Below are 24,079 nucleotides of genomic sequence, written 5' to 3' on the forward strand. Positions count from 1 at the left end.
TAGAACGAGATACTGAGCAAATAATAACCGCCTCCAAAGTGTTTCAGGGCTTCCGTACACAAGCACGCAGAAGTGTGTGTGTGTGTGTGTGTGTGTGTGTGAAACAGAAGGACACCGCCAGCAGTATCATATACAGAGATTACAGAAGCTAAAATCAGGCAGCACATTAAAGCCGAGCACATCCTGTACACCCGCAGCGCATCGCCATTTTGGCCATTTTCCTGCAAGCGTGCAGTCACATTAACTCTCAGAAGTCACTGTAGTGCGACGATCGTACTCCTCATCGTAAAAGAAAATTCAAATCTGTTTAATTTATTCACAGGAGACGGGATGGTGTAGTGTTTTAAACGGGTCGGATGGTGAAAGCGGGTTCTACCGTAGATAAAGGACGTGTTCTGTAAACACGGTTCTAACATCAGTCCCTTGGTGTAATGATGAGATGAGCGAAGGTGAGATGTTTCTCCTTCTCCTTCACCCGCTCGTCCGTCCGTCCATCCGTCCGTTCGTTACCTTAATCGGGTGAATCGGTGTGTTAAGATCGGTGTATTTTCCAGACTATAACCACACCGCAATTTGCTGCTCGTTTGAGTCGTTTTACTTTGAGTTTGTAACCTGAGTGTTGTTTAAACTCAGCGATGAATTGTTAAAGTCTGAAAAATCAGACCGTTTATTTTTACAGCGATACAAAGGACGCGTCGTTAATGCGATTTTACTCCTCTTAAAATGTAGTACGAATATTCAGGAGAAGAAAAAAGGTCAAATTTAGATGCTACAGTTTAATGTTGTGGTGAATAATATTGTTTAATTGTTCGGTCTTATAACGTGAGCTTAGAGGTATTTCTGGTGATTAAAAATAGATAAATTGACCTAATTAATATATTGACGATAAATATCACCTCGAGTCATGAATATGTTTAAGTTTAATATTTGAGCAGCTGTATAAAAAAATGGATAGAATTTATTTAAAAAACTCAGTCGTGTAGTAAAACTAGGACTGGAAAATTTAAGCTCTGTACAAAACGTTTATCGGTTTTAAAAAAATATCTATACGACTTTCCCTATGACTTTTCCCCTTGACGTGATCTCCGTCGTGTGAGAAAACAGCTGCTTGTCTGGAATGATGAAGATTTAATTCGGTTTGGTTAATCCGTAAAATGTTTATAGTCTGGAAAATAGGTGCGTTCACACCGTATACATCACTACGGTAATCTAAAGCGAAATTTAATTCATCTGTCCATGTGAGTGGGAGAGGTGAGAGTGTGTATGAAGCTCCTGTACTGTGTCTGTGTGGCTCAGGAACGCTACACACTGAGCGGCTGGAACTCGCGCAGCCCGCAGTGCCAAACCAGTCAACGTCCAAACGGTCTGTAAGCTCACATCCTGTCCAGCAGGGGGCAGTCAGGAGACGTCGGGTCAGTCCAAGGATCTCGTTTTGTTTTTTTTTTTGCCTGTACAGTAGGAAACTTGCCCCAGTTTTTATTTTTTTTTTTAAAGCTGGTTCTGGATTTGATTATGGGATCAGGGTATGTGATCTCTGCCCTTTAAAGAGACACTAACGGAACTTTTAATGGAACGGACTGCGAGGATTATTTATTTTTGTTAATTCTAGGTTCCTTAGTGTGGCTTTAAGTAGAAACTCTGAGTGGACGATGTGGTGAACGTGTGACATAATGGAAAACAGGAAGACGTTTGTACCGGACACGTTCTTCAGATTTTTAGAAAATAATGCATTCAGAAGTTTTTTTCTTTTTCAGTGCTTTAAAACTTGCCTACAGGCTCTTTAGAATTGGGCGATGATTAAATACGGTCACACTCCTGTGCCGAACCGCGAGGTGACGGAGACGGAGAATTTTGAAACGAACGGTGACACGGAGTCATCTTTTCCTGTCAGTTCAGCGAAAGTTAATATAGCGTTACAGTCGTGTTAGTCTGTCCGACTTCTTCTACGAGGTTTAAATCGGTCAGTCCCGGTCGTCAGTCGTTCGTAATCGGTCCTTCGTTTCTTCTTCTGGAATGTGAGAAGAAAAAGTTCTTTCCTTAATTAATAAGAGGTCAAAGTGCCAGAGTTCAGGTGCTGAGATGGCTGAAAATCCCTCCGTAAAATCCCTCTTTCGTGCTCTCTCTCTCTCTCTCTGTCCCGTGTCACTGAGGTTTAGCGCAACAGCGGAACGATGACTTCCACGTAGTTGCAAGGGAAGAATCCTGACTGGCTGCGCAGCGAGCCCTCGAACCAGTTCTCATCGATCTGGCTGGTCAGGGTGATGATGTCGCCCTCGCGGAAGCCCAGCTCGCCCTCGTTCTCTGGTTCGAAGTCGTACAGGGCTTTACAGCATGCCTGGTCTGCTGGAACTACACACACACACACACACACACACACACACAGTGTCAGTGTTGAGTGTCGAGGTGATGCGTTTAGACTCCTGAGCTGGTATTAGGTGAATATAAAATAGTGACACATTGCAGTTAATGATTAATGCTGCTTTTACAATCACCTCAGCGAGTCAGTAAGTGATTTAGGTCAGAAGAAATGAAGGGTAAACATCTGTGTAGTAAAACAGATGGAAGTTTATTTAGCCTCAGGGTTGATAGGAAGATACAAGTTCCTTGGTGTGAACTAGGGCTGGGTGATAAAACGATAACGATATGTATCGCGATAGACACGTGATCGATAATAAAAATGTGTTCGATAAAACGTTTGATATTTTTTATTTTTTTTTTCGGAATAAAAGGAAATGTAATTTTTATTACCGTTCTTTTAAGTTCTTGATTGGACATTTTATTCTTCGTCGGAAGAAAACAGAGGTTGCGAAGCAGGTTTGGTTGCATTAACAATGGCACTCACTCTCTGGTAACACTTTGCACTTGTTTATTACACTTTATTAAGCATTTCTTACATTCCCTTAAATGTTAAGAGATAATTGTTAAGTGTTCATTGTGACTTTAGACTCATGTTTACATTATAATTATTAGAGTTTTCCTGCTTGTTGACATTTGTCTTAATAACTGAGGGGATTACGATCAGAGGAAGGTTAAGTTTAAAATAAAAATGTTTATATGTAATATATTTTTCTCCTGGTCCTTATTTTAAATGGGTCATAAAAAAAATCAATAATTATCGATATCGACCGATATGAAACACTGATATCGTGATACAGTTTTCAGCCGTATCGCCCAGCCCTAGTGTGAACTATGACATACACCAAGTCATTATTTTCCACTTAAACTGTTGCACATTTACCTTCTACTTACTAATGAGCTTTGAGAATCATGATTAAACACTAAATCAGCTTCCTTATTGAAGGAAAAGCCCAAATCTCATTGTATCGTTTGTATGTGTGTGTGGTAAAGGGAAAGCTCAGCACAGCCCCACCCTCCTCTCCGTCTCCTGCATGTGTGTGTAAACATTGTGAAATCTCAGGCGTGGAGATAAACAGGAACACTCGGCCGTACTGAGCGGATCTGACGTCCACGGCGTCCGGTGCGGTCCTGATCGACACCGGGCTCTGGAACGAGTCCACAAACTGCTGCACGCAAGATCCGCTTCTCTGGAACCGGTTCAGATCTTACGTAATGTGTTTCACAGTGCAGCAGACTTTATGTTTGATCCGTATGGCGATGAAGCCCTGATTACAGACGTCACTCTGCATCTCTGTGATGTTTATCAGATTAAACCTCAGGCTCGGGAAATGACCAGGAGAGGATGTGTGCATGCTGTTAGCTACAACACACTCTGTTACAATCCAATCAGGCAGGACGGGTGTTAGTGTTTTATGCAAATGAGCGACGCAGTGGCACAATTTCAGCAACATAACTGTGAACAGACGGAACGAGAAACTTATGACTGTGGTTTAAACTTGATCTTATACACTACGTAACCGAGATGAGTGATGATGTCCGTCAGTCGCCGTGTCTTATTTCCCCCGTAAAAGCGCACACACATGCATGCACACGTTTACACACGTCTCTGACTCACTCGGTCTGGGTTTCCACGCTGACCTGCTGCGCTTGAACAACTGATCTGATGATGTCAGAGGAGCAAAAACAAAAACAGAGTAAAACGAGGTCACAGAGTGATGAGAGACGGACAGCTGTCCTCTCGTCCTGCCGTCTCTCTCTCTCTCTCTGTCACACACAGAAACACACACAGAAACACACACACACAGCCAGGCGGCGGTATCACACCCTGCCACCGACCCATAACATCACACACACAGTGTACATTGTCTTTTTCTCTGTTTCTCTCCTCATTAGTTTGAGTGAGGGGGAAAAAAAAGTGGTGGTTAAGATAGAAAAAAAAAATAGAAATGAACTCGTGCAACTGTTGTCATTAATAAGGAATAAAATGCTTCATGTCTGAGTGGGGGGTCACGGTGGCTTAGTGGTTAGTACGTTCGCCTCACACCTCCAGGGTTGGGGGTTCGATTCCCGCCTCCACCTTGTGTGTGTGGAGTTTGCATGTTCTCCCCGTGCCTCGGGGGTTTCCTCCGGGTACTCCGGTTTCCTCCCCCGGTCCAAAGACATGCATGGTAGGTTGGTTGGCATCTCTGGAAAATTGTCCGTAGTGTGTGATTGTGTGAGTGAATGAGAGTGTGTGTGTGTGTGTGTGCCCTGTGATGGGTTGGCACTCCATCCAGGGTGTATCCTGCCTTGATGCCCGATGACGCCTGAGATAGGCACAGGCTCCCCGTGACCCGAGGTAGTTCGGATAAGCGGTAGAAAATGAATGAATGAATGAACGTATGAGTGGTCTGAGTGGCGTGAAGCCGAGTCACAGTCATCGCCCGGAACTTTCTAGATCATTTCGTCCCGATGTGTTTATTCCTCCTGTTCGTTTTACTTCTTGTGACAGTTTTCTTACAGTTCTGTAAAGCGCTAACTGTGAGAGATCAAACCGTACGACGTCTCCTCTCTCGGTCCTTCGCTTGTGGATCGTACGGAGCGATGTAACCGTGGGACGCTTGTCCACCGTATATTATTAAACGATTATTTTACAAAATCTTTAGTAAATGTTACTTGTGACTCCGTGTACCTGTCGAAGACTGAAATCCGACTGCGTCGGGGTCGTACCTGCAGCAGGAGCAGGTGGAGGAAGGTTGTGTGACTTACCTGTGGTGCGGATGGGTGGAGGAGCAGAAACAGGTGTGAAGCCTCCGTTCGACTGCTCGTTGGTTTCTCCAAAGTCGAAGACGGGTTTTGGTTTGGGGATGTACTCTTTGCGGGGACGAGACTGAGCCTCGAGAATCCTACACACACACACACACACACACACACACACACACAGGGAATTAACGAGCATGTCGTTATGCCCCGTTAAGCACATTTCTGCCTTGAGTGAACCTTTTCTATCTAAATACCGAGTGTTCCATAAGTGCAGCATGACTGCGATTCACTGGGGTTTAGATTCTGCTCTGTCTTTCTCTAGACATCCCTCTAACTCTCCGTCTGTGTACAGGCAGTCCTTTATACCGAGACATTTTTATACAGTATTACTCTCTCTCTCTCTCTCTCTCTGTATTGTATTCCTCCATTTACGTTCTTTTTTTTTTTACCTTGCTTATCCCACTCTCCCATTGTTCTGTCCGTCTGATTCATATATCCATCCATTCACATGAAAGGGTTATGGTTAATAAATCCTGTGATGAATTTAATTCTACTCTGTGCTGAATTAGTGCGCGCACGCACACACACACACACACACACACACACACACACACACACACACACACACACACACACACCTGTCTTTCAGTTTGTCAGAGAGTTCTTCAAGAATCAGTACAGCTTGTTTGTGATACTGTAGCTGTGCCTCCACCAGTGACGAGAGCTGACTCACCTGCTCGATCTGCAGAGAGAGAAACACACGCACACACACCTAATAAATACTCCTCCTTTGCTTGATAGTCCATACACACACGCACACACACACACACGCACACACATGCACACACACGCACACACACGCACACATACACACACGTACACACACACACGCACACACATGCACACACACGCACACACACGCACACATACACGCACGCACACACGCACGCACACACGTCCATTCTCCACTATTGAAAAAAACAAACAGATTCTTTAGAGTTAATGAATAACTGACTGTGTAACCGCAGAAAGGAAAACACACACATCCACTCACACACACACACACACACTTACAGGCGGTGCCTTCATTCTGATCCCAGTGTTCAGAAATCTATCAGCAATAACGCCTGAAAAACCTTCAGTTATTTATTTTTGATCACTATAAACAAGTCAACAGAGAGGAGTGAGTGCAGCGTTTCGATGGTCCAGCAGGGGGCACCGTGAGCTCTCTAGGGACAAAACCCAGAAAGACATAAGGAAAACAAATCCAGGATCCTTCTTACAGACTGGGACAAAGATCTGTTACAACTTTAGTAAAGTGGGCCATGGCTGTGAGCTGTGACTAAACCACTGTACTGACAAACAGCAGGCTGGAGAAGCCAAGCCGAGGCCTGACGGTGAAAAACAAAGTCTGCACAGTTCAGGGTCTGACTACAAACAGCAGAAGCAGAGCAAACAAAGCCCTGAACTTTATTACAGCTCACTTACTGATACCCATAAAGACTTTTTAGTAGATTCTGCAGCATTCTGACATTAGTGTCCTATGTACAGTAACGTATATGATCGGAGTCTCCGGTGTCAGCGCTGTGTAACGGTCAGAGATGAAGTGATGTAATGACGTCGTCCATGTAAATGTAATGACAGCATGTAGTGATGTAAAGAATCCATCGTTTTTGCTTACGTCAGTCTCCAGCAGGTTGTACATGCTGATCTCTGCCACCTCTTTGGACTCGTGGAATTTCTCCAGCGCCTGCTTCACCTCCTCATCCGGGATTTTACCCATGCGCTTTTTCTTGTAGTCGTAATCCAGCCGACGACCTTCCAGCTTCTTCAAATGATGCTGCGGGACAAAAACAATCGCACACACACACACACACACACACACACACACACACACACACACACACACACACAGCACAAAGACTAAGTCTGGACAGCAGTCCTGAGGTTTACTGCAAATAAACATGTATTTGATATTTTATTGACGTCATCCCTGACATCATCTCAGCTCGGTTAAACGCCGCACATCACAGAAATAAGGCTGAAAAGCGTTTAAGCTTCATTCGTGTCACGTTCCGTCAGACCCCCAATTCCCGCCCACTTTTCTCCACTAAACCATTGCGTTGTGGCCTGGATTTGCGTACTACGACCTTATTGGCTCTTATATTTAAGATGATAAATGCTTAGAATACTTTATGAACGTCCTTCTGTCGTTACTTAAAGAGATGTCGTGAAACCGCTGTGTTTAGTTTTCATTCTTTTTCTAATATAAACTTAGTTTGTCGGTTTTTGTCAGAAGCTGTATCTCTCTCGGCTTACCTGTATCTCTCTCAGGTCTTTGTCACACAGGCCTTGTAGAGGGTCGATAAAGTTCTGCTTGACGTCGATGTCCAGCGAGTCCTTCACCTCAGCCAGCCTCTTCATACTCTCCCCGACGTCGACCAGCGCGGCTCCTGCTCGGACGAAAGTGAATTTTCACTTTCACCATAACTGCAGGGTTTTATTTCTTTCACAGCAATTCGACAACCATTACGAGTCCTTTTTTAACGGATTATAGTTACGTTCAATCTTGCGGGACGTCTGTGTAACGACTTCCTGTCTTCCCATACGTTATAGCAGCTACAAACGGTCTTTCTCCGGCTTGTCGTGTTAAAGAGACTCCGCGGAGAAGCGTAAAAACTCCTGTCGTGAAGCGACACTGGAGACTCCTTACTTAGAAAACAACCTCACCACCTTAACGACAATCTGAACCCTTCTGAGGCCTTGCGAATGAGCTGTTACCATAGAAACCATAACACGTTAAAACGATAAACCCGTGACACGCGGCTGAGCTGCTGCCCCGGACGGGAAACTGACACCTCCTGACGAATCAGAATCCAGAACTCAACAGCTGTAGAAGACGAATCGGTTAGTTCGCTCCGTCAGTTAGTCCTGGACTTGATTAAGAATCGTTTATAATATAAAGTAGCGTATTAAATCGTCTGTATGACCTGGTTATTTAATACAAGCGTCTGAAACACTGGAGGCTTTTTTTTCTGCACAAAAGATCATTATTTATTTATAAGATGACATAAAGACACAAATGTCAGCATCGCCATGGAAACAAAGTGGGTGAACACAACGATGCGAGCTCAATAAACTGCCTGCTTGGGTCTATATTTACACAGAGCAAAGACGTAACGTTTTACTCGCTGTCCGGGACGTGTGTTGAGATCCACGCTTCTGCTCAGATGATATTTCTATATAAAACAAATGTACTGTGTGATTTCTGTTCTAGGCGGCACCAGAAGCAACAAGCATCGAGAGATCGAAACCAAAACGCTTACAAAAATGAAGGGGAAACAAAAACAATCGGCGATGCGTTGTAAAGAATAATGGAAGGAAATATCAGGATGTTTCTGGCTGTCCGGAGGTTACGTCTCTTTTCGTGGGGGTGCCAGTAATTTCGAACGTGACCGTATGCGGTGATGCGTAAGGGCAGAAATGCTCCATAAACTTCAGGTCACGCTTAAACCACGTGTACGTGTGAGGGCTAGAACTCTGATTGGTCAGAAGGACGGCGTGGATGAGTTTTCTTTAGCAGGAGCTCTGACAGTACCGCAGGTTTATATTAAAGGTGAGGTCTCTGTTGTTTGAAAGCCAATGTTGACATGTAAAATCACCAAAACAAACACGCCCCTAACCCAAATGGGTCCCACCCCTGTATCGATAGCTCCGCCCACACATACATACGTAACCCAGGCAACTAATGGAAAGAAATGTGTCTTTATCATAGCTGAAGGGAAGAACAATACGATTGTAGATAAACAAACAAGCAAAAATGACACACAAGCATAATCATGTAAAGGACAAAGGCATATATTAGTTCTGTGTAACAAAACAAAACCAACGTTACTCACCTATCGAGAAGGAAAAAAGCGCCTCGGCGTCTTAAGTAAAGTTGGTCACATATTCACAGATTGGAGTTTCCCGAGTCAATAACTCCTGAGCTAAACACTGTTACTACACAAAACACGGTTGTAGCTGCGTCTCTACATTACTACGATAGAAAAGAGGTGTTATTTGTGTAGTAACAGTGTTTAGCTCAGGAGTTATTGACTCAGGAAACTCCAATCTGTGAATATGTGACCAACTTCCTGCTCCTTCAGTTCTCTCCAGCGCTGGAAAGCTGATCCTATATTAACACGTCCTACTTCTTACCTTATCGTAAGACTTTCTTCTCTTTCTTTCTTTGTTTTTATCCTCCATGTCAATGTTAAAACCGCTTTCTGCTAATGTCACACATGCGCACTGAACACTCTCTCCGCCCATATCGACAAGACACGCCCCTTTCTGCTCATTGGCTACACGTTTGTTTTGATTTTTGTTTTTGATTTTTTTTATTATTCGGCCCGACTCGGTTTTCTGAAGCCGAGAGACAGACCCCGCCTTTAATGCACTCGCTACTCGATACTTGTTTCCATAGCAACAGCTCATTCACATGCATTTGTATGGAGAAAGCTCCACATAAAAAAGTGTCATTAAATAATTCATGTGGTGAAGATTTTTTGTAAGCAGAAATTTCTTCATTTACGGAAGAGGCGTCTCTGGTTTTTGCGCTTTGTAAAAGTTAACTTAAGTTTTTTTCTTTTTTTTTTAAAACCACTGTATAGAACTGCTGTAACATACACACGAGATATAATGCAAAGTAAACGGAGAGAAAGTGTTAGAAATCGTGATAATAATCCGTAACAAATCTGGTGTTAATAACAGTAATGTGATGTTTTTGAGTGTGAGCTCACCGAAGTTGGTTTCCTCTCCGAGGTCACGGCCGTATTTGCCCATACACTCTCCCAGCAGCCCCTCTGCCTGCGGGTATCCGGGGCTCTTCACCTGCCCACGAATCTTGGACATGGTGTTTAACATGGAGAGCTTGGCACGAGACGCTAACACACACACACACACACACACACACACACACACACAGAAAGAGATAAAATAACGAATACAGACCTAAACCTTGCCTTAAACATAACTTCACTAACTAGGAACTTTTTGCTTTTTCTTTTTTTTTTTTGCGGCTCTGTTCTTACCCGGGTTGGGCTGCAGGTACTCGGATGTTTTGGAGATGACCTCCACCACGGCTTTGCTGGTCACGTCCACTTTCTGCAGAAAGGGAGAAACCGGAGTCACTACACGAAGCGCCACACTGCGCCTCTCCTCTCTGTGTGAAACGCCGGGCTGCGTTCACATATTTATGACTTACAGAAAACTCACTTTTGGTTTCAAACGTGGGGGAAAATCGGCTTATGCGATAAGCCGGTAACCGTAGCGACGCTCGAAACTCGGTTGTTTTTATGAATAAATTGGTTCAAATCAAATCAAATCAAATTTTATTCGTCGCATAAACGACATGCAGTGAAATGCTTTTTGTGTCTGTTTGGTATTCAAACGTAAAAGGACTGCAATTAGGGATAAAAAACAAAACAAAAGGAGGTAGATAAATAAAAAAGTATAAACGATATAAAATATGAAAATATATGTGAAAAATATATCGTCGCTGTCGGGCGGAAACCTCGTATCTCCAAAACCGTTATTTTTCAGGACATTAAAAAAACGCCGTACCTTATCTGCAGTGCACAGGGTTTAGTCCTCGTTGCAGTGGATTGTCTTGCGCTAAATTCCTGTCTTCAGACGAGCACCAGAACTAGCGGGGGTCAAGATTTTTTTTTCTTTGAGCCCAGTGTTTTGAAGACATTTACCTCAGAAGACGTGTTGATTCGTTGCGACTCTTCTTGAGGAGAAATATGCCGTGAAGCTCTCCCACGGAGTGAGGAAGAGGTGGACAGTTGAAGTGTCCAATGGAGTTATGAGATTTGCGCTCAAGCTATTTTCAAGACTTTAGATTGGTTAATAACTTGTAAAAATAACAGACCCACGTGGGGACTGACCAATAGCATCGATATGTGAAAAAATATGAAATTGACCAAATTTGGACATACGAGGTTTCCGCCCGACAGCGACGAAATGTATATACATAAATGAGTATGGTTTTATTGATTGTCCTTAAAGTGTCCGTGTGCAGTATGGTGTGTATAGAGTGTATAAAATTTCACTGTGCTCTACAAGTCCGGAGTTAAAGTGTCATAGTGCAAAAAAAGGTTGTGCAGAAAAACAGTGAAGCTGGAGAGAGAGGTCCAGTACTAGATCCTGGGTGTCTCCTGGTTTAGACTCCGAATGGCCTACAGGAAGAAGCTTCTCCTCATTCTCTCTGTGTTTGCTTTCAAGGAGCGAAAGCGTTTCCCTCAACGCAACAAAGAAAAGAGTCCATTGTCGGGACGTCTGAGATCATTTAGATCTTCCTGGCTCTGGTCCTGCACCGCGTGCTGTAGATGTCCTGCAGGTCACCTTCAGCTGACCGCACCACCCTCTGGAGGGCTCGCATGTCCTGCATGGTGCTGTTCCCGAACCAGGAAGTGATGCTACCCGTCAGGACGCTCTCGATGGTGCAGGTGTAGAAAGTCTTTAGCACCTGAGAGGGTAGTTTGAAGTCCCTTAAGCGTCTCAGATGGTACGGACGCTGACGGGCCTTCTTCTTCACCAGGGTGTTGATGTGACAGGACCAAGACAGGTCCTGTGTGATGTACCGGAAACTGTGCAAACTGTTGCTGCATTGACAAGTTTTGGCTAAAACTGACTAATCCATTCATTCATTCATAATCCATTCATTCACTCACTCATCTTCTACCGCTTAACCCGAACTCCCTCGGGTCACGGGGAGCCTGTGCCTATCTCAGTCGTCATTGGGCATCAAGGCAGGATACACCCTGGACGGAGTGCCAACCCATCACAGGGCGCACACACACACTCTCATTCACTCACACAATCACACACTACGGACAATTTTCCAGAGAAGCCAATCAACCTACCATGCATGTCTTTGGACCGGGGGAGGAAACCGGAGTACCCGGAGGAAACCCCCGAGGCACGGGGAGAACATGCAAACTCCACACACACAAGGTGGAGGCGGGAATCGAACCCCGACCCTGGAGGTGTGAGGCGAACGTGCTAACCACTAAGCCACCGTGACCCCCCCGACTAATCCAATAATATGAAAATCCAGAGTTTTTTTTACTTTGTGGTATTAAATAAATATTTTTATTACACTTTTTAACTCTGCTAATAGCTGCTAATTATAATATAAATAAATAAATAAATAAATAAATAAATAAATAAATAAATAAATAAAACGAAAATAATAAATAAAGATCAGAGGACAACAAGGGTGTTTGTCTCGGTCGTAGCTTGTGAGGTTCGTGAGAAAAATCTGCGGATTCTTCCAGAACGTGACATTTTTCTACTAAACTCTGAACGTCAGCAGCTCCGTTTTGATAATAAAGATTGTAAAGCCTTAACCATGTGTCTTCATTTACATGGCTCTGTGTGTATGAGTGGCTGTAACAGGTGCCACTTTCCACACACACACACACACACACACACACACACACACAGAGCAGCAGGTTAAGTACAGCTGACATTTCCCTCGGTGGTGTGTGTTACAGCAGCATTACATATTAATACCAGCATTACCTCAGCAGTTCTGAGCACAGCAGCGTCACTCGGGGTTAAACATTTAGTGAAGCTCAAGCTCGTGCAAAAGTTTACACACCCCCAGGACCAAGTAATTTAATACCAACAAGACAATAAGGCAGTGTGTAAGGTATCAGATAAATGACTATAAAAAATACTGTTATTATGACTTGATGTTTTTTTTTAGTTCTATTTATATCTATTGTTTATTTTATTTGTAATCATGTGCTTGTGAAAAGGTGCAACACTGAGACCTGCTTCATTCAAGACTATTCTGAATTTCTAGTAAATGAGTTGAAACGCTTTATTGGAACACTTTTACGTCTCCTTAATATTTGAGAAAGAATTCTTATATAATATATTATAAGATATATATATATATATATATCATCATTACATACCTTTAAACCCTGACAGCATGACGGACTGTGCGCTATTTAATTGTGTCCCCACTATTCTACTCCACAGTGTAATATATATATATATATACACACGTGTATATATATAGGGGCACGGTGGCTTAGTGGTTAGCACGTTCTCCTCACACCTCCAGGGTTGGGGGTTCGATTCCCGCCTCCACCTTGTGTGTGTGGAGTTTGCATGTTCTCCCCGTGCCTCGGGGGTTTCCTCCGGGTACTCCGGTTTCCTCCCCCGGTCCAAAGACATGCATGGTAGGTTGATTGGCATCTCTGGAAAATTGTCCGTAGTGTGTGATTGTGTGAGTGAATGAGAGTGTGTGTGTGCCCTGTGATGGGTTGGCACTCCGTCCAGGGTGTATCCTGCCTTGATGCCCGATGACGCCTGAGAAAGGCACAGGCTCCCCGTGACCCGAGGTAGTTCGGATAAGCGGTAGAAGATGAATGAACGAATGTATGTATATATATATATACATACATATATAGTCTTCCTAGAAAAAGTCGAGCGCTTCATGAACCTGGAGGATGCATTTATTCAAACCGAAACACTTCATGCACTCAACACACGCAGCTTTGCTTGCGTAGCAGAAACTCCGGTGGACGAGACATCTTACAAATGTCTAAAAAAATATTCTGTATTCTAGATAGATAAAATCCATTATTTGTCATTTATACATTACAGCACAGTAAAATTCTTTACGCTGCATAAAGTCGTGCTTTGGCAGTTGTGGCACAAGGGCATGGTCAGCCATGATAGTTAGGGTTAAGGGCCTTGCCCACGGGCCCAACAGTGGCACCTTGGCAGTGCTGGGGCTTGAACCCTGATCCTTTGATCGACAACCGGCATCACGCAAACTTTAGCGTTCTGTTAGAGACGTTAGAGACGACCCTTCTAACATTACTACGCTAGACGCTAAAGTACACTGAGCGTAGTGCAAGTGTGTGGTGTGTGTAGTGTTTGCAGTGTGCGGCTTAGGTCTGCTGTGGCATCAGTCGGAGTCGAACTCCGGAGAAAAGATTGAGCGTTTTCCTTTTTAGCGGAGCTCCGAAACGACACGCCTTTTTAACGTTCTAGCAGCTGCTCCATACACACAGTGTGTCACTGAATCACTGGAAGGTTTCTAGATTTTTCCACTTCTGTCAGTAAAAACACATCAGTGTGCTTCTGCTGTGTGTGAGGAGAAAAAAACTGACTCGGTGTTCAGAAAGAAGTCGGTTTACTTTTCGGAATGCTGACACACACTTTTAAGTGTAAATCCACGCTGAAATGTTTAGGGAGTTGTTCAGGAAATCAGCAACACGTGTGTTTTTGATGGAAATGAAATGAATCCCGGAATCCTGTAAAGCACTCAAATTCTCAGATTGAACGAGGGTTTAAGCGTAGGATGTGACCAAATACGCTCTGTTCCAGCTGCCGGCGAAGGTCCGAACGTGACCCGTGATGTTGTGCAGTAATACAGAGAGAGCTGGAGCCTGGACTAGAAACAAGCAGGACAGCCAACAGAGGTGCCAAAACTTTTAACAAGGCGATCACAGCAGGTAGAGAGATAAACAGTGGACGGCGTGAATCATCAAGCGGCAGAGTGTGGGAGATTTACGCGACATCATCCTGCACAGCTGTACTGAAACACATCTGTAGGTAACTCTGAACATCTGTACAGTATTTAAAAAAACACTAGAACGTACATTTCCTGAAGAAAATGTGAATGGTGCTTGCACGTGGCAAATCCCGGAGGCTAGTCGAGACGAGTGTGTGACGTCATCTGAATACTCTTGAGGAAGTTTTCCTCATTGTGTTGAGTGTTTTGATATGTCACATGTCCATGTTGTGCTAATTTTTTATTTTCATGTGACATCATGTGACATCACATGACATCATCAAATTACACATGAGGAAGTTCCCCTCATTGTTCTGAGTGTTTTGATATGTCACAAGTCCATGTTGTAAAAAGTTTTTGGATTTTGTATATTTTGGGGGCGGGGCTGCGGGACAACCGGAAGGATTTGAATTTGTACGTGACAGAAAATAATATAAGGCAAGAATATTATGATCGGTTACATGAACAGTGACCCGACTGTACGTCTGCAGAAAAAAACATAACACCAAACATTCTTACTTTCTCCAGGTCTTTGAATTCTTCATCCAGCTTGGTTCCTTCTGCTCCTCCGACCTTCTCGCTCACCATCTGCAGACAAACAGTGTTCATGACGGTCAGAGCTGAGCGTTACACAAACGACTGAACAAACGCTTCGCGTCACGTAACCGACATCAACATCACGAGAAAGATGATGATGATGATGATGATGAACTGAATGATGGGCGGTTTATGAATTAGACAAACGCACTGCGGTAACATTTACTTTAAAAGCCGTTTAATTCGTGTTGTTTTTATTTACTAACACGGATGTGGGTGGGGCCTTGTGGCCAGAGTCCCCTGTGATAGGCTCCAGGTTTCCCATGATTCTGTGTAGGATCTGTGTAGAATGTGGGCGGTTCTAAAATCGAGCACCACAAGAGCCCACTTGAGGGCGCCACAATTTAACGTCGGTATTTTTTTTATCGCTTTGCTATTTGGGTCGTGTCTAAAAATGGCTGCTGTCCTAGCTATCGTGCTGCTATTTAAACATCGTGTTATTTTTATCGGATATATTTTGAAAAACATTAATCGTTCATTTATTGGCGAAACGTTTGCAGGAGCATTTACGCCAAAATTCGATGTATTCGAATTTTCATATAAGAAACTCGCTAAATGATCGAACTGAACTCACGTTGATGTGTTGATAAGGCTTTCGTTTCCGAATCACACGCCAGTTTAATAACCATTTTGTGGCACTCGGTCATTTGAAATTGAAGTGATTCTGAAACAAATCCATAAATGAAGAAGAAGTTGAGGTGTTCTAAATGAGGGGGAGGGGTTAGTGTGCGTCTGCGTTAGCTGACACGCTGCAGTGGCTGAGCTGCATTACTGGAAGCTTCCATTGCCTTGTAAGGAGTTTTGTGGGCGTGGCTACACGTAAGGCTGCAGTGTCGTGAACTGGATGTTGAACTGACGGCTGATTGAGCTGGAAGTTCGGGTTCGGACAAAGTTTGCGAAGTTCGCTGGTGTAAAACTGAACACACCATGTCGATGTTTCTAGCGATCGCAACGGGGCCCGTGTTAGAAATTTCAGCTATGTGGAATAAAATACTGTAAGTGTCCAGACTTCTCATATTTTCCCTGGTTCGCAGTCCCTCGCCCGCCCTCGCTCTCCTTTTCTCTCTCTCGCTCTCGCTCCAAAATGCCTGCACCAGATTCTTCACGTGCGACTGCAGTGAACTTGCCCTGAATAAAACACTTTACTTTAAGCTCCGTCTTGCGTTTCGGGTCCCTGGAAGTCACCTTTTTGTCTGTCGTCCCCGTGCTGTAGGATTTATTTACGCAGGGACGGAAACGCTTCGTGTTTCCGAGATCACGTCACGACTCGATGCTAATTTCACACGTGTGCGTCGGAGTACAGGAAGAGATTAATGCGAACAACATTCTTATTTTTGCAGATCTGGCCTTTTTTTCAGGAACATGCTTACAGGAAGTGTTTAAAACCTGATGAAATGCTTTTTGGGTTCATCTTCCGAGCACAAACATCCCACACGCTCACACACACCCACACGTACTGACACACATGGTCTCAGAGCTCAGAATAATAAAGCAGCCAAATTTCACTTTCACTTAATAACCAATTTATTTTTCCTCCTGTTCGGTTGGTGCCGGTTTCCCACACACACACCGACCATCTCAACACTTACACGACAACCTTCTCAAGAACTTCTGATACGAGTCACACTCCGACTCCTCTGTATTTTTTGAGAAAGATTAAAATACTGGCAAGCTCGTCTGTGTTTGGTGGTGTGGGAGGTTTTAAAGTGAAAGTTTTCTTTTATGTTCTATTTATTTTCTCTAAACACTTTGAGTCCTGATGCATTTGTAAAAAAACCCCTAAAAAACTCAGCACTCTAAACGTCGGTCTCCTAAAGACGTGGCGAGTTCTCGTTTACTGCACCTCCAAAACCTCCGCTCGTGAATGCTGCTCAGAAATGCGTGGAATCCATGGAAACACTCACAAGGCCTTAAGGAATATTTGGTAGTCCAGTCATATGTCAGTAATCGTGATTATAACGTACATCCGTTCATGCAATTACTCCTATGATTGCGAGTATTACAGTATAAGGAAATATAAATGATGTAATCATGTTATAAAGTGTTTATAAGGTGCTATTTGTATTGTTATGATTATTTTTAAAAAAACCTTTTATGGCTTTTTTTATTAACCTACATATTATAACAACGTTACCCCGAATACCAGGGACTTATAAACTGGAGCAGTGTTAGTGACCTAATGTGCTGTTATGAGTGCTTTATGAACACTGCTATAAACTGTGTAAGATGCTTTTCCGTAGCCTTGTAAACAATGCCTTACGAATGCATTATAACAGGTAAAGAATGTATTTGTAGAATAAATCGCACAGGAACGTGGTTATAAATGGTCGCACAGTAACTGTGCCATGGTCGCTCCTGTTCCTGAGGTCGACTCTGAGGGTTATGACACGATGACGTTTGTCATGAGACGAGTCCGATTCACTGACGCAGGTCAAAAGTCTCAGCAAACGAGGCCTCGTTTGACCTGCATTTTCCACCACAGAGGACCAGGAGCATGCACACACACACACACACACACACACTCGCACACACTCGCACACACACACACACACACACACAGTGCTCTGGGATGCGCTCGTCAGCTGGTGAACTAGAAACAGGGTTAATAATTAAAAGGTCATTTCTGTTGAGTGAGAAGTGAAGTGAGGCGTCTGAACGTGTCAAATGGTGGAAGCAGTTCGATAAACCCTGCAACTCTAAACCCCCCCCAACACACACACTCTGTCCAGCGCGATGTCACGTCGGGTTAACACGATCCCATTAAGTGTGTGAGATAAAACGCAGTGCTGTGTTTATTATATTGTCTGTTTTGTGACTGTCTGCATAAGAGATCGTACAGCGCTCATAATAAACAACACACACCACCTACACGACTCTAATGCTTTGTGTTTCACACACAACCGGCTGTACGGCGGGACGTTCAGCATGAGCAGAACCTGAATAAAACCCTGACAATAGCGACGGCTTGAACGCCGTTGGGCAGGTAAATAAATAAATAAATAAATAAATAAATAAATAAATACATACATGTATAAAAATATGAGGTGTCATTACAGCACGCTCAGAATTACCAAAGTGGTGAAAAAACATTTCATTAAGTGTAATGGCGATCTCCAGATCTCTAGTGTGACAGAAGTCTGAAGCAAATCTCTGTTTCAATTGGTCTAAAGTAAATATTTACGACTCATCGCATCTTTCAGAGCGGCTTTGAGTCTTCGGGGTTCTACAGAGATCTGATATGTGCTCTGTGTGAATCCCACCTGACTCATCCTCCATCTGACTGAGCTGAAAACCATGAGCCTACGAGCTGAGAACAAAACTACGCTCTGAAGGCGTACAGGAAGAGGTTTCCAGAAACAAATACAAAGCACCGCAAAACACAGCAAAATGAACAAACAAACAAACAAATAAATAAATAAAACACTTCCTTAGATTTCATTAAAGTCACCAGACAAAATTCCACCTTGTCGTGTTTTTAAATGCTCCGTTACGTTACAAATCCAATCCAGCATACGGGAGGATCCGGTCTCCGGGTTTATGGCACATCTGATTCACGTTAATCAAACTAAACACTTCCAGCTGGAATAAAGAATATGATCGATTTTAATGCTGAGGAACTTTTAATAACTGAAGCAGAGTTCAATAGAGTTTTATTCCTCTTACACACCAGAGCGCTCTGCCAACAATTACGAGTCTGGATTCATTAAAGAAGTGCGTGTTAAATTTTTAGCCAGTTCTAGTTGTATTTAAATGACCGATAAACAGGTTAGTTCCTGTTCGCGTATCTGTTATAGCAGCTATAAACTATATCTGTTATAGCAGCTATAAACTATATCTGTTATAGCAGCTATAAACTATATCTGTTATAGCAGCTATAAACTATATCTGTTATAGCAGCTATAAACGCTCGTTCTCTTGTCAGTGTCTAAAAAGCCTACGGTGTCATTTTAAACCAGAAACCACAACAAAGCGTAAACTCGTCCGTCCGGAAGACGCTACAGCTTTACGTCGGTTACAAAGCCACACTGGAGACTCAGTGTAAACTTTACACAGACGTGTTTCTCCTCACAGGAACCCTCACCTCAATGAGCCTTAATATGACGCTGCTGTTAAAGAACACTAATCAAAGCTTCTGACCAATCAGAATGCAGAATTCATGTAAGGTAAATCAGTTTAATTGTAGTTTTAAAGAGGCACAAACGCTGGTAAAGTTACAGGATCGTGGACCCCGACGTCCTTAACAACACAATGTGTTTGTTTTGATGGTTAACTTGAGTTCCTTCATTAAGGTTCCTTCGTTACGGTTCCCTCGTTAAGGTTCCCTCGTTAAGGTTCACTCGTTAAGGTTCCCTCCTTAAGGTTCACTCGTTAAGGTTCCCTCGTTAAGGTTCACTCGTTAAGGTTCCTTCGTTAAGGTTCCCTCCTTAAGGTTCCCTCATTAAGGTTCCTTCGTTAAGGTTCACTCGTTAAGGATCCCTCGTTAAGGATAATTCGTTAAGGTTCCCTCGTTAGCACGCCCTCGTTAGCGCTCCCTCAACCATAACCTCATCAGAAATCGATCACGTATTTGGGATTCAATAAAATGTGGCCTGGCTTACGGGAAGTACACAAACGAGCAACGTCACATGTATAACCAGTGTATATTCTTCACCCTGGCACAGTTTACTATCCATGCATGTGGAATGCAGCAAAGCATCATGGGATAGGATGAGGGTATGAGACTATGGCCGGACTGTAGCTGACACAGTTTGTCTCTGGCTCTGTGTCTTTCCTCTGAGCCGTATTGATTACAAAGGGACTCTGACACGAGCTGCATGCAGCACCACTGCAGTCCAATCACTCTGACAGCTAGGCTACACCCACACACACACACACACACACACACACACACACACACAAACCCACAAAACACAAACACATGTCCATTCGCTAGCTAGTTACATGGCTCCTCTTTGGCCTGAAGCCAAACAACAAAGCGGGGCTCCATTTTGTCCTGATCCAACTCTCCTCTTCCTGTCTGTAGGACATGCTCTCACTTCTCTCTCTCTCTCTCTATCTCTCTATCTCTCTCTCTCATTCCTGACAGGAAGTTGGGAAGTGGTCTGCCGGCTCAGTTTCCCGCTATGATCAGCGGAAAGGAAGTGAGAGGTTAGACACTACACACACACACACACACACACACACACACACACACACACACAACACCCAAAAAAAAAAATCTGTCTGACCCATTTTACTGGATTGGACTGGATTTGACTGGACTGGAAGCAGCTTAAACATTGTGTGTTTAGTAAAAACTCTGATTATTGATGGGGTCGTGTGTGAGTCACTCTCTCGTACAGCTCGTCATGAACACACAAATACTGATGGATTATTAAATACACAGTTTATATCGCTGCCTTGTTTTTAGCTTTGCGAGGACGTGCTGAGATCTCGCACACTATGAATAATGCTTTCGAATAAACAGCGGCTATTTCTGCTCAGGATCTCAGAATTCTTCCTGAACTAAACTAAAAATTTGAAACCGAAAGGAAAAGTGAATAATCGTGTACTCAATCCAGGTGAAGCTGGTAAAACCTTATGCATGCTAATGTGTGCACACGACACTAACGAATACTATCATCAATCCCAGACTGAAGATCCACTCATCCCTGTTCTGTTTCTGCTGTGCGTGTGTAGCCTGTAGGCTAGTTGCTAGCTACACGACATTTTCGACTTGTTGTACATTAAATTATTTACATGATTAACTTTTTTTCTTAAACATTTAAAGTGATCACGTCACAATGACCTTTCTCGCGTTTGTGGGCGTGGCCTGTTCACCATTTTAAATCCAAAATGAACCATAGAACAAAAGTACAGAGCTGTGGATTGGTCACTTCTATCTTTCAGAAATTAGAACAAAATACTTTGAACAATGTTCTTGCGGTTTCCGTCACAGCGTTGGTGAGTGAAGCCTAGGTGAAGAAACGTAAATGTCAAAGCCAGGCATCAGAATCAAAAATCGGTGTGTCCCATGTGTGTATTAAAGCTAGTAGATTAACATCTAAATGTAAAGCCTTGGTGAGAAAGGACCCGGAGAATGAAGTGCTTTCTGTAAGAGTGCAGCAGTGGGTCGTCCAGGCGAGACGTTTCAAACCCACAACCCACTCACTCAACATCCAGCTGCTCTGAAAACAGAACCAACCCAAACCAACGCTTCATAAAGAGGACGTATTTAAAGGAGCTGACAGAGGAACCCGTGGTGAAGCGAGTGGACTCTGTATGATCCTCAGGTTAGGACTCTGTATGATCCTCAGGTTAGGACTCTGTAGGATCCTCCGATTAGGACTCTGTAGGATCCTCAGATTAGGACTCTGCAGGATCCTCAGGTTAGGACTCTGTATGATCCTCAGGTTAGGACTCTGTAGGATCCTCAGATTAGGACTCTGTATGATCCTCAGGTTAGGACTCTGTAGGATCCTCAGGTTAGGACTCTGTATGATCCTCAGGTTAGGACTCTGTATGATCCTCAGGTTAGGACTCTGTAGGATCCTCAGGTTAGGACTCTGTAGGATCCTCAGGTTAGGACTCTGTAGGATCCTCAGGTTAGGACTCTGTAGGATCCTCAGGTTAGGACCCTGTAGGATCCTCAGGTTAGGACTCTGTAGGATCCTCAGGTTAGGACTCTGTAGGATCCTCAGGTTAGGACTCTGTAGGATCCTCAGATTAATCCACATCTACATTCACTTCCATGGACTTTTTTTTTCCAGGCCAGTTATAGCAAACGTGGCACATATTTTCCTAACTGGTCTAACCTCAAAACCAATGTTATGGTCCTGCAGTAGACGATGTTACTCAGCGTTATAAAGCTTGTTAAACTTGTCATAACTGCACATTTATAATAACCTGGAGATTGTTTTCTCTCAGGAAAAAACCCTGCAAGAGCAAAGCTGGGAGACACAAGAGAATAAACAGGATTTAACCCTAATGTACCACCCTGGTCATGACTGGGCTTGTGTTATACACCTTATGTACTTTATATGTATACACACACTCAGTTATAAACAGTTATAACTCACTTATTCACTCTCATGTAACGGATTTAACTCGATACCAAGCTGTAAAAACTACAGATGATTTGTGTGTAAAGGATTTTAATCAGAGTGTAAACAGAAAACAGTTAGGAGAAGAAGTCAGAAGAACAAACCTGGCTTGCTTTGTAAAACTGCTTCTTTAACCCCGCAACAGACATCTTTAAACACGTCCCTCTGTTGTTTCTCCCGCAGAAGGAAAATGAACAACTTTTAAAAAAAATATCGCAGGGGGAAAAAAAAACAAGAGTAATAACGAGAAAAACCGGGTGTGTGCGCGGTGTTAATGCGAGTGTTAATGCGAGTGTTAATGCAAACGTTGACGTGAGTGTTAATGCGAGTGTTCATGCGAATGTTAATGCGAGTGTTAATGTGAGTGTTAGCCGAGAGACTCGGTCCAGCGGCACGGCGCAGACATCCAGCGGGTTTGTTTCTGTTTGTTTCTGTTGTTAATGTTAATCCAGCACTTGAGGTACAAACAGTTTTCCTTTGTTTTAAACGACTTGTTGGCTTTTAAAAATATCCGTGAAAATGTTCCGCCTCCTGCTTTTACAGCTGAATGGAGCAGCGATAGAAAAGCAACAGCGTAGCCAAGCTAGCGGTCCTTTACTCTGGAGATACCGTTCCGCGCATGCGCAGTGAGAGGACGTTGAGCAAATTGTGGACAACGGCGACCTCCAGTGGACGTGATGTGTGTATACACGGGCTGATACTTTCTTTATTATTATTACCTACCCACTAAGCCACCGTGCCCTATTGTTATTATTAATAATAATAATAATAATAATAATAATAATAATAATAATAATAATAATAATAATCACGGGGCGCACGGTGGCTTAGTGGTTAGCACGTTCGCCTCACACCTCCAGGGTTGGGGGTTCGATTCCCGCCTCCGCCTTGTGTGTGTGGAGTTTGCATGTTCTCCCCGTGCCTCGGGGGTTTCCTCCGGGTACTCCGGTTTCCTCCCCCGGTCCAAAGACATGCATGGTAGGTTGATTGGCATCTCTGGAAAAATTGTCCGTAGTGTGTGATTGTGTGAGTGAATGAGAGTGTGTGTGTGTGTGCCCTGTGATGGGTTGGCACTCCGTCCAGGGTGTATCCTGCCTTGATGCCCGATGATGCCTGAGATAGGCACAGGCTCCCCGTGACCCGAGGTAGTTCGGATAAGCGGTAGAAGATGAATGATTAATGAATGAATAATAATAATAATAATAATAATAATAATAATAATAATAAATCATTTATTCACTTCAATAGGAATACAGTAAAATGATTGAGAGTAATCTAAACAAAACAAAAGCGGGTTAATGTGCTTCATTTAATACTCATCAAACAGTTAACAAGGATATAGGACGTTCAAACCATGGGGGTGGGGGTGGAAAAGGGGTGCAAATATTTTGCTATAAAAGCTCTATTTCTTGTGTTGTTCCCAAAACAATGGGTCTTTATTTTTCATTCAGATTTATTCGTAAGTCAGTCGTAGGAGTGTAACATTTACATGTACACCACGTAGCCGATGCTGTCATCCAGAGGAACTCACAAAAGTACTTTGTAAAACATATTCTTCTGCTAGTTCATTATTATTTGGCTAAAATTCCTGCTGTAGTTAGTAAATACAACATGAAAGAATTTTAGTGTTCATGAATATCCAGAGGGGGGGCACGGTGACTTAGTGGTTATCACGTTCGCCTCACACCTCCAGGGTCGGGGTTCGATACCCGCCTCC

At 43.4% G+C, this 24,079-nt stretch overlaps 1 protein-coding gene across 2 annotated transcripts in view; it reads right to left on the bottom strand.

The window, feature by feature from the left end:
• The window catches only part of sh3gl1b (SH3-domain GRB2-like 1b), a 25,580-nt gene extending 2,603 nt beyond the window's left edge, over positions 1–22,977 (bottom strand). The window contains exons 1-10 of one of the 2 annotated variants that reach the window (XM_060880672.1): positions 22,467–22,977; positions 15,203–15,271; positions 10,173–10,245; positions 9,882–10,025; positions 7,420–7,553; positions 6,782–6,940; positions 5,739–5,842; positions 5,107–5,243; positions 3,974–4,018; positions 1–2,349 (exon numbers count right to left, since the gene is read on the bottom strand). The exon at positions 1–2,349 is cut by the window's left edge and continues 2,603 nt beyond it. In XM_060880672.1, the coding sequence (XP_060736655.1) occupies positions 2,153–2,349; positions 3,974–4,018; positions 5,107–5,243; positions 5,739–5,842; positions 6,782–6,940; positions 7,420–7,553; positions 9,882–10,025; positions 10,173–10,245; positions 15,203–15,271; positions 22,467–22,511 (1,107 nt within the window). In that variant the 5' untranslated portion in view covers positions 22,512–22,977 and the 3' untranslated portion in view covers positions 1–2,152. The remainder of the gene's footprint in view (positions 2,350–3,973; positions 4,019–5,106; positions 5,244–5,738; positions 5,843–6,781; positions 6,941–7,419; positions 7,554–9,881; positions 10,026–10,172; positions 10,246–15,202; positions 15,272–22,466) is intronic. The other variant, XM_060880673.1, reaches the window with a different exon arrangement.
• Between the last annotated feature and the right edge of the window lie 1,102 nt (positions 22,978–24,079).

This window comes from Tachysurus vachellii, chromosome 11 (assembly GCF_030014155.1).
Source record: "Tachysurus vachellii isolate PV-2020 chromosome 11, HZAU_Pvac_v1, whole genome shotgun sequence".
Taxonomy (NCBI): domain Eukaryota; kingdom Metazoa; phylum Chordata; class Actinopteri; order Siluriformes; family Bagridae; genus Tachysurus; species Tachysurus vachellii.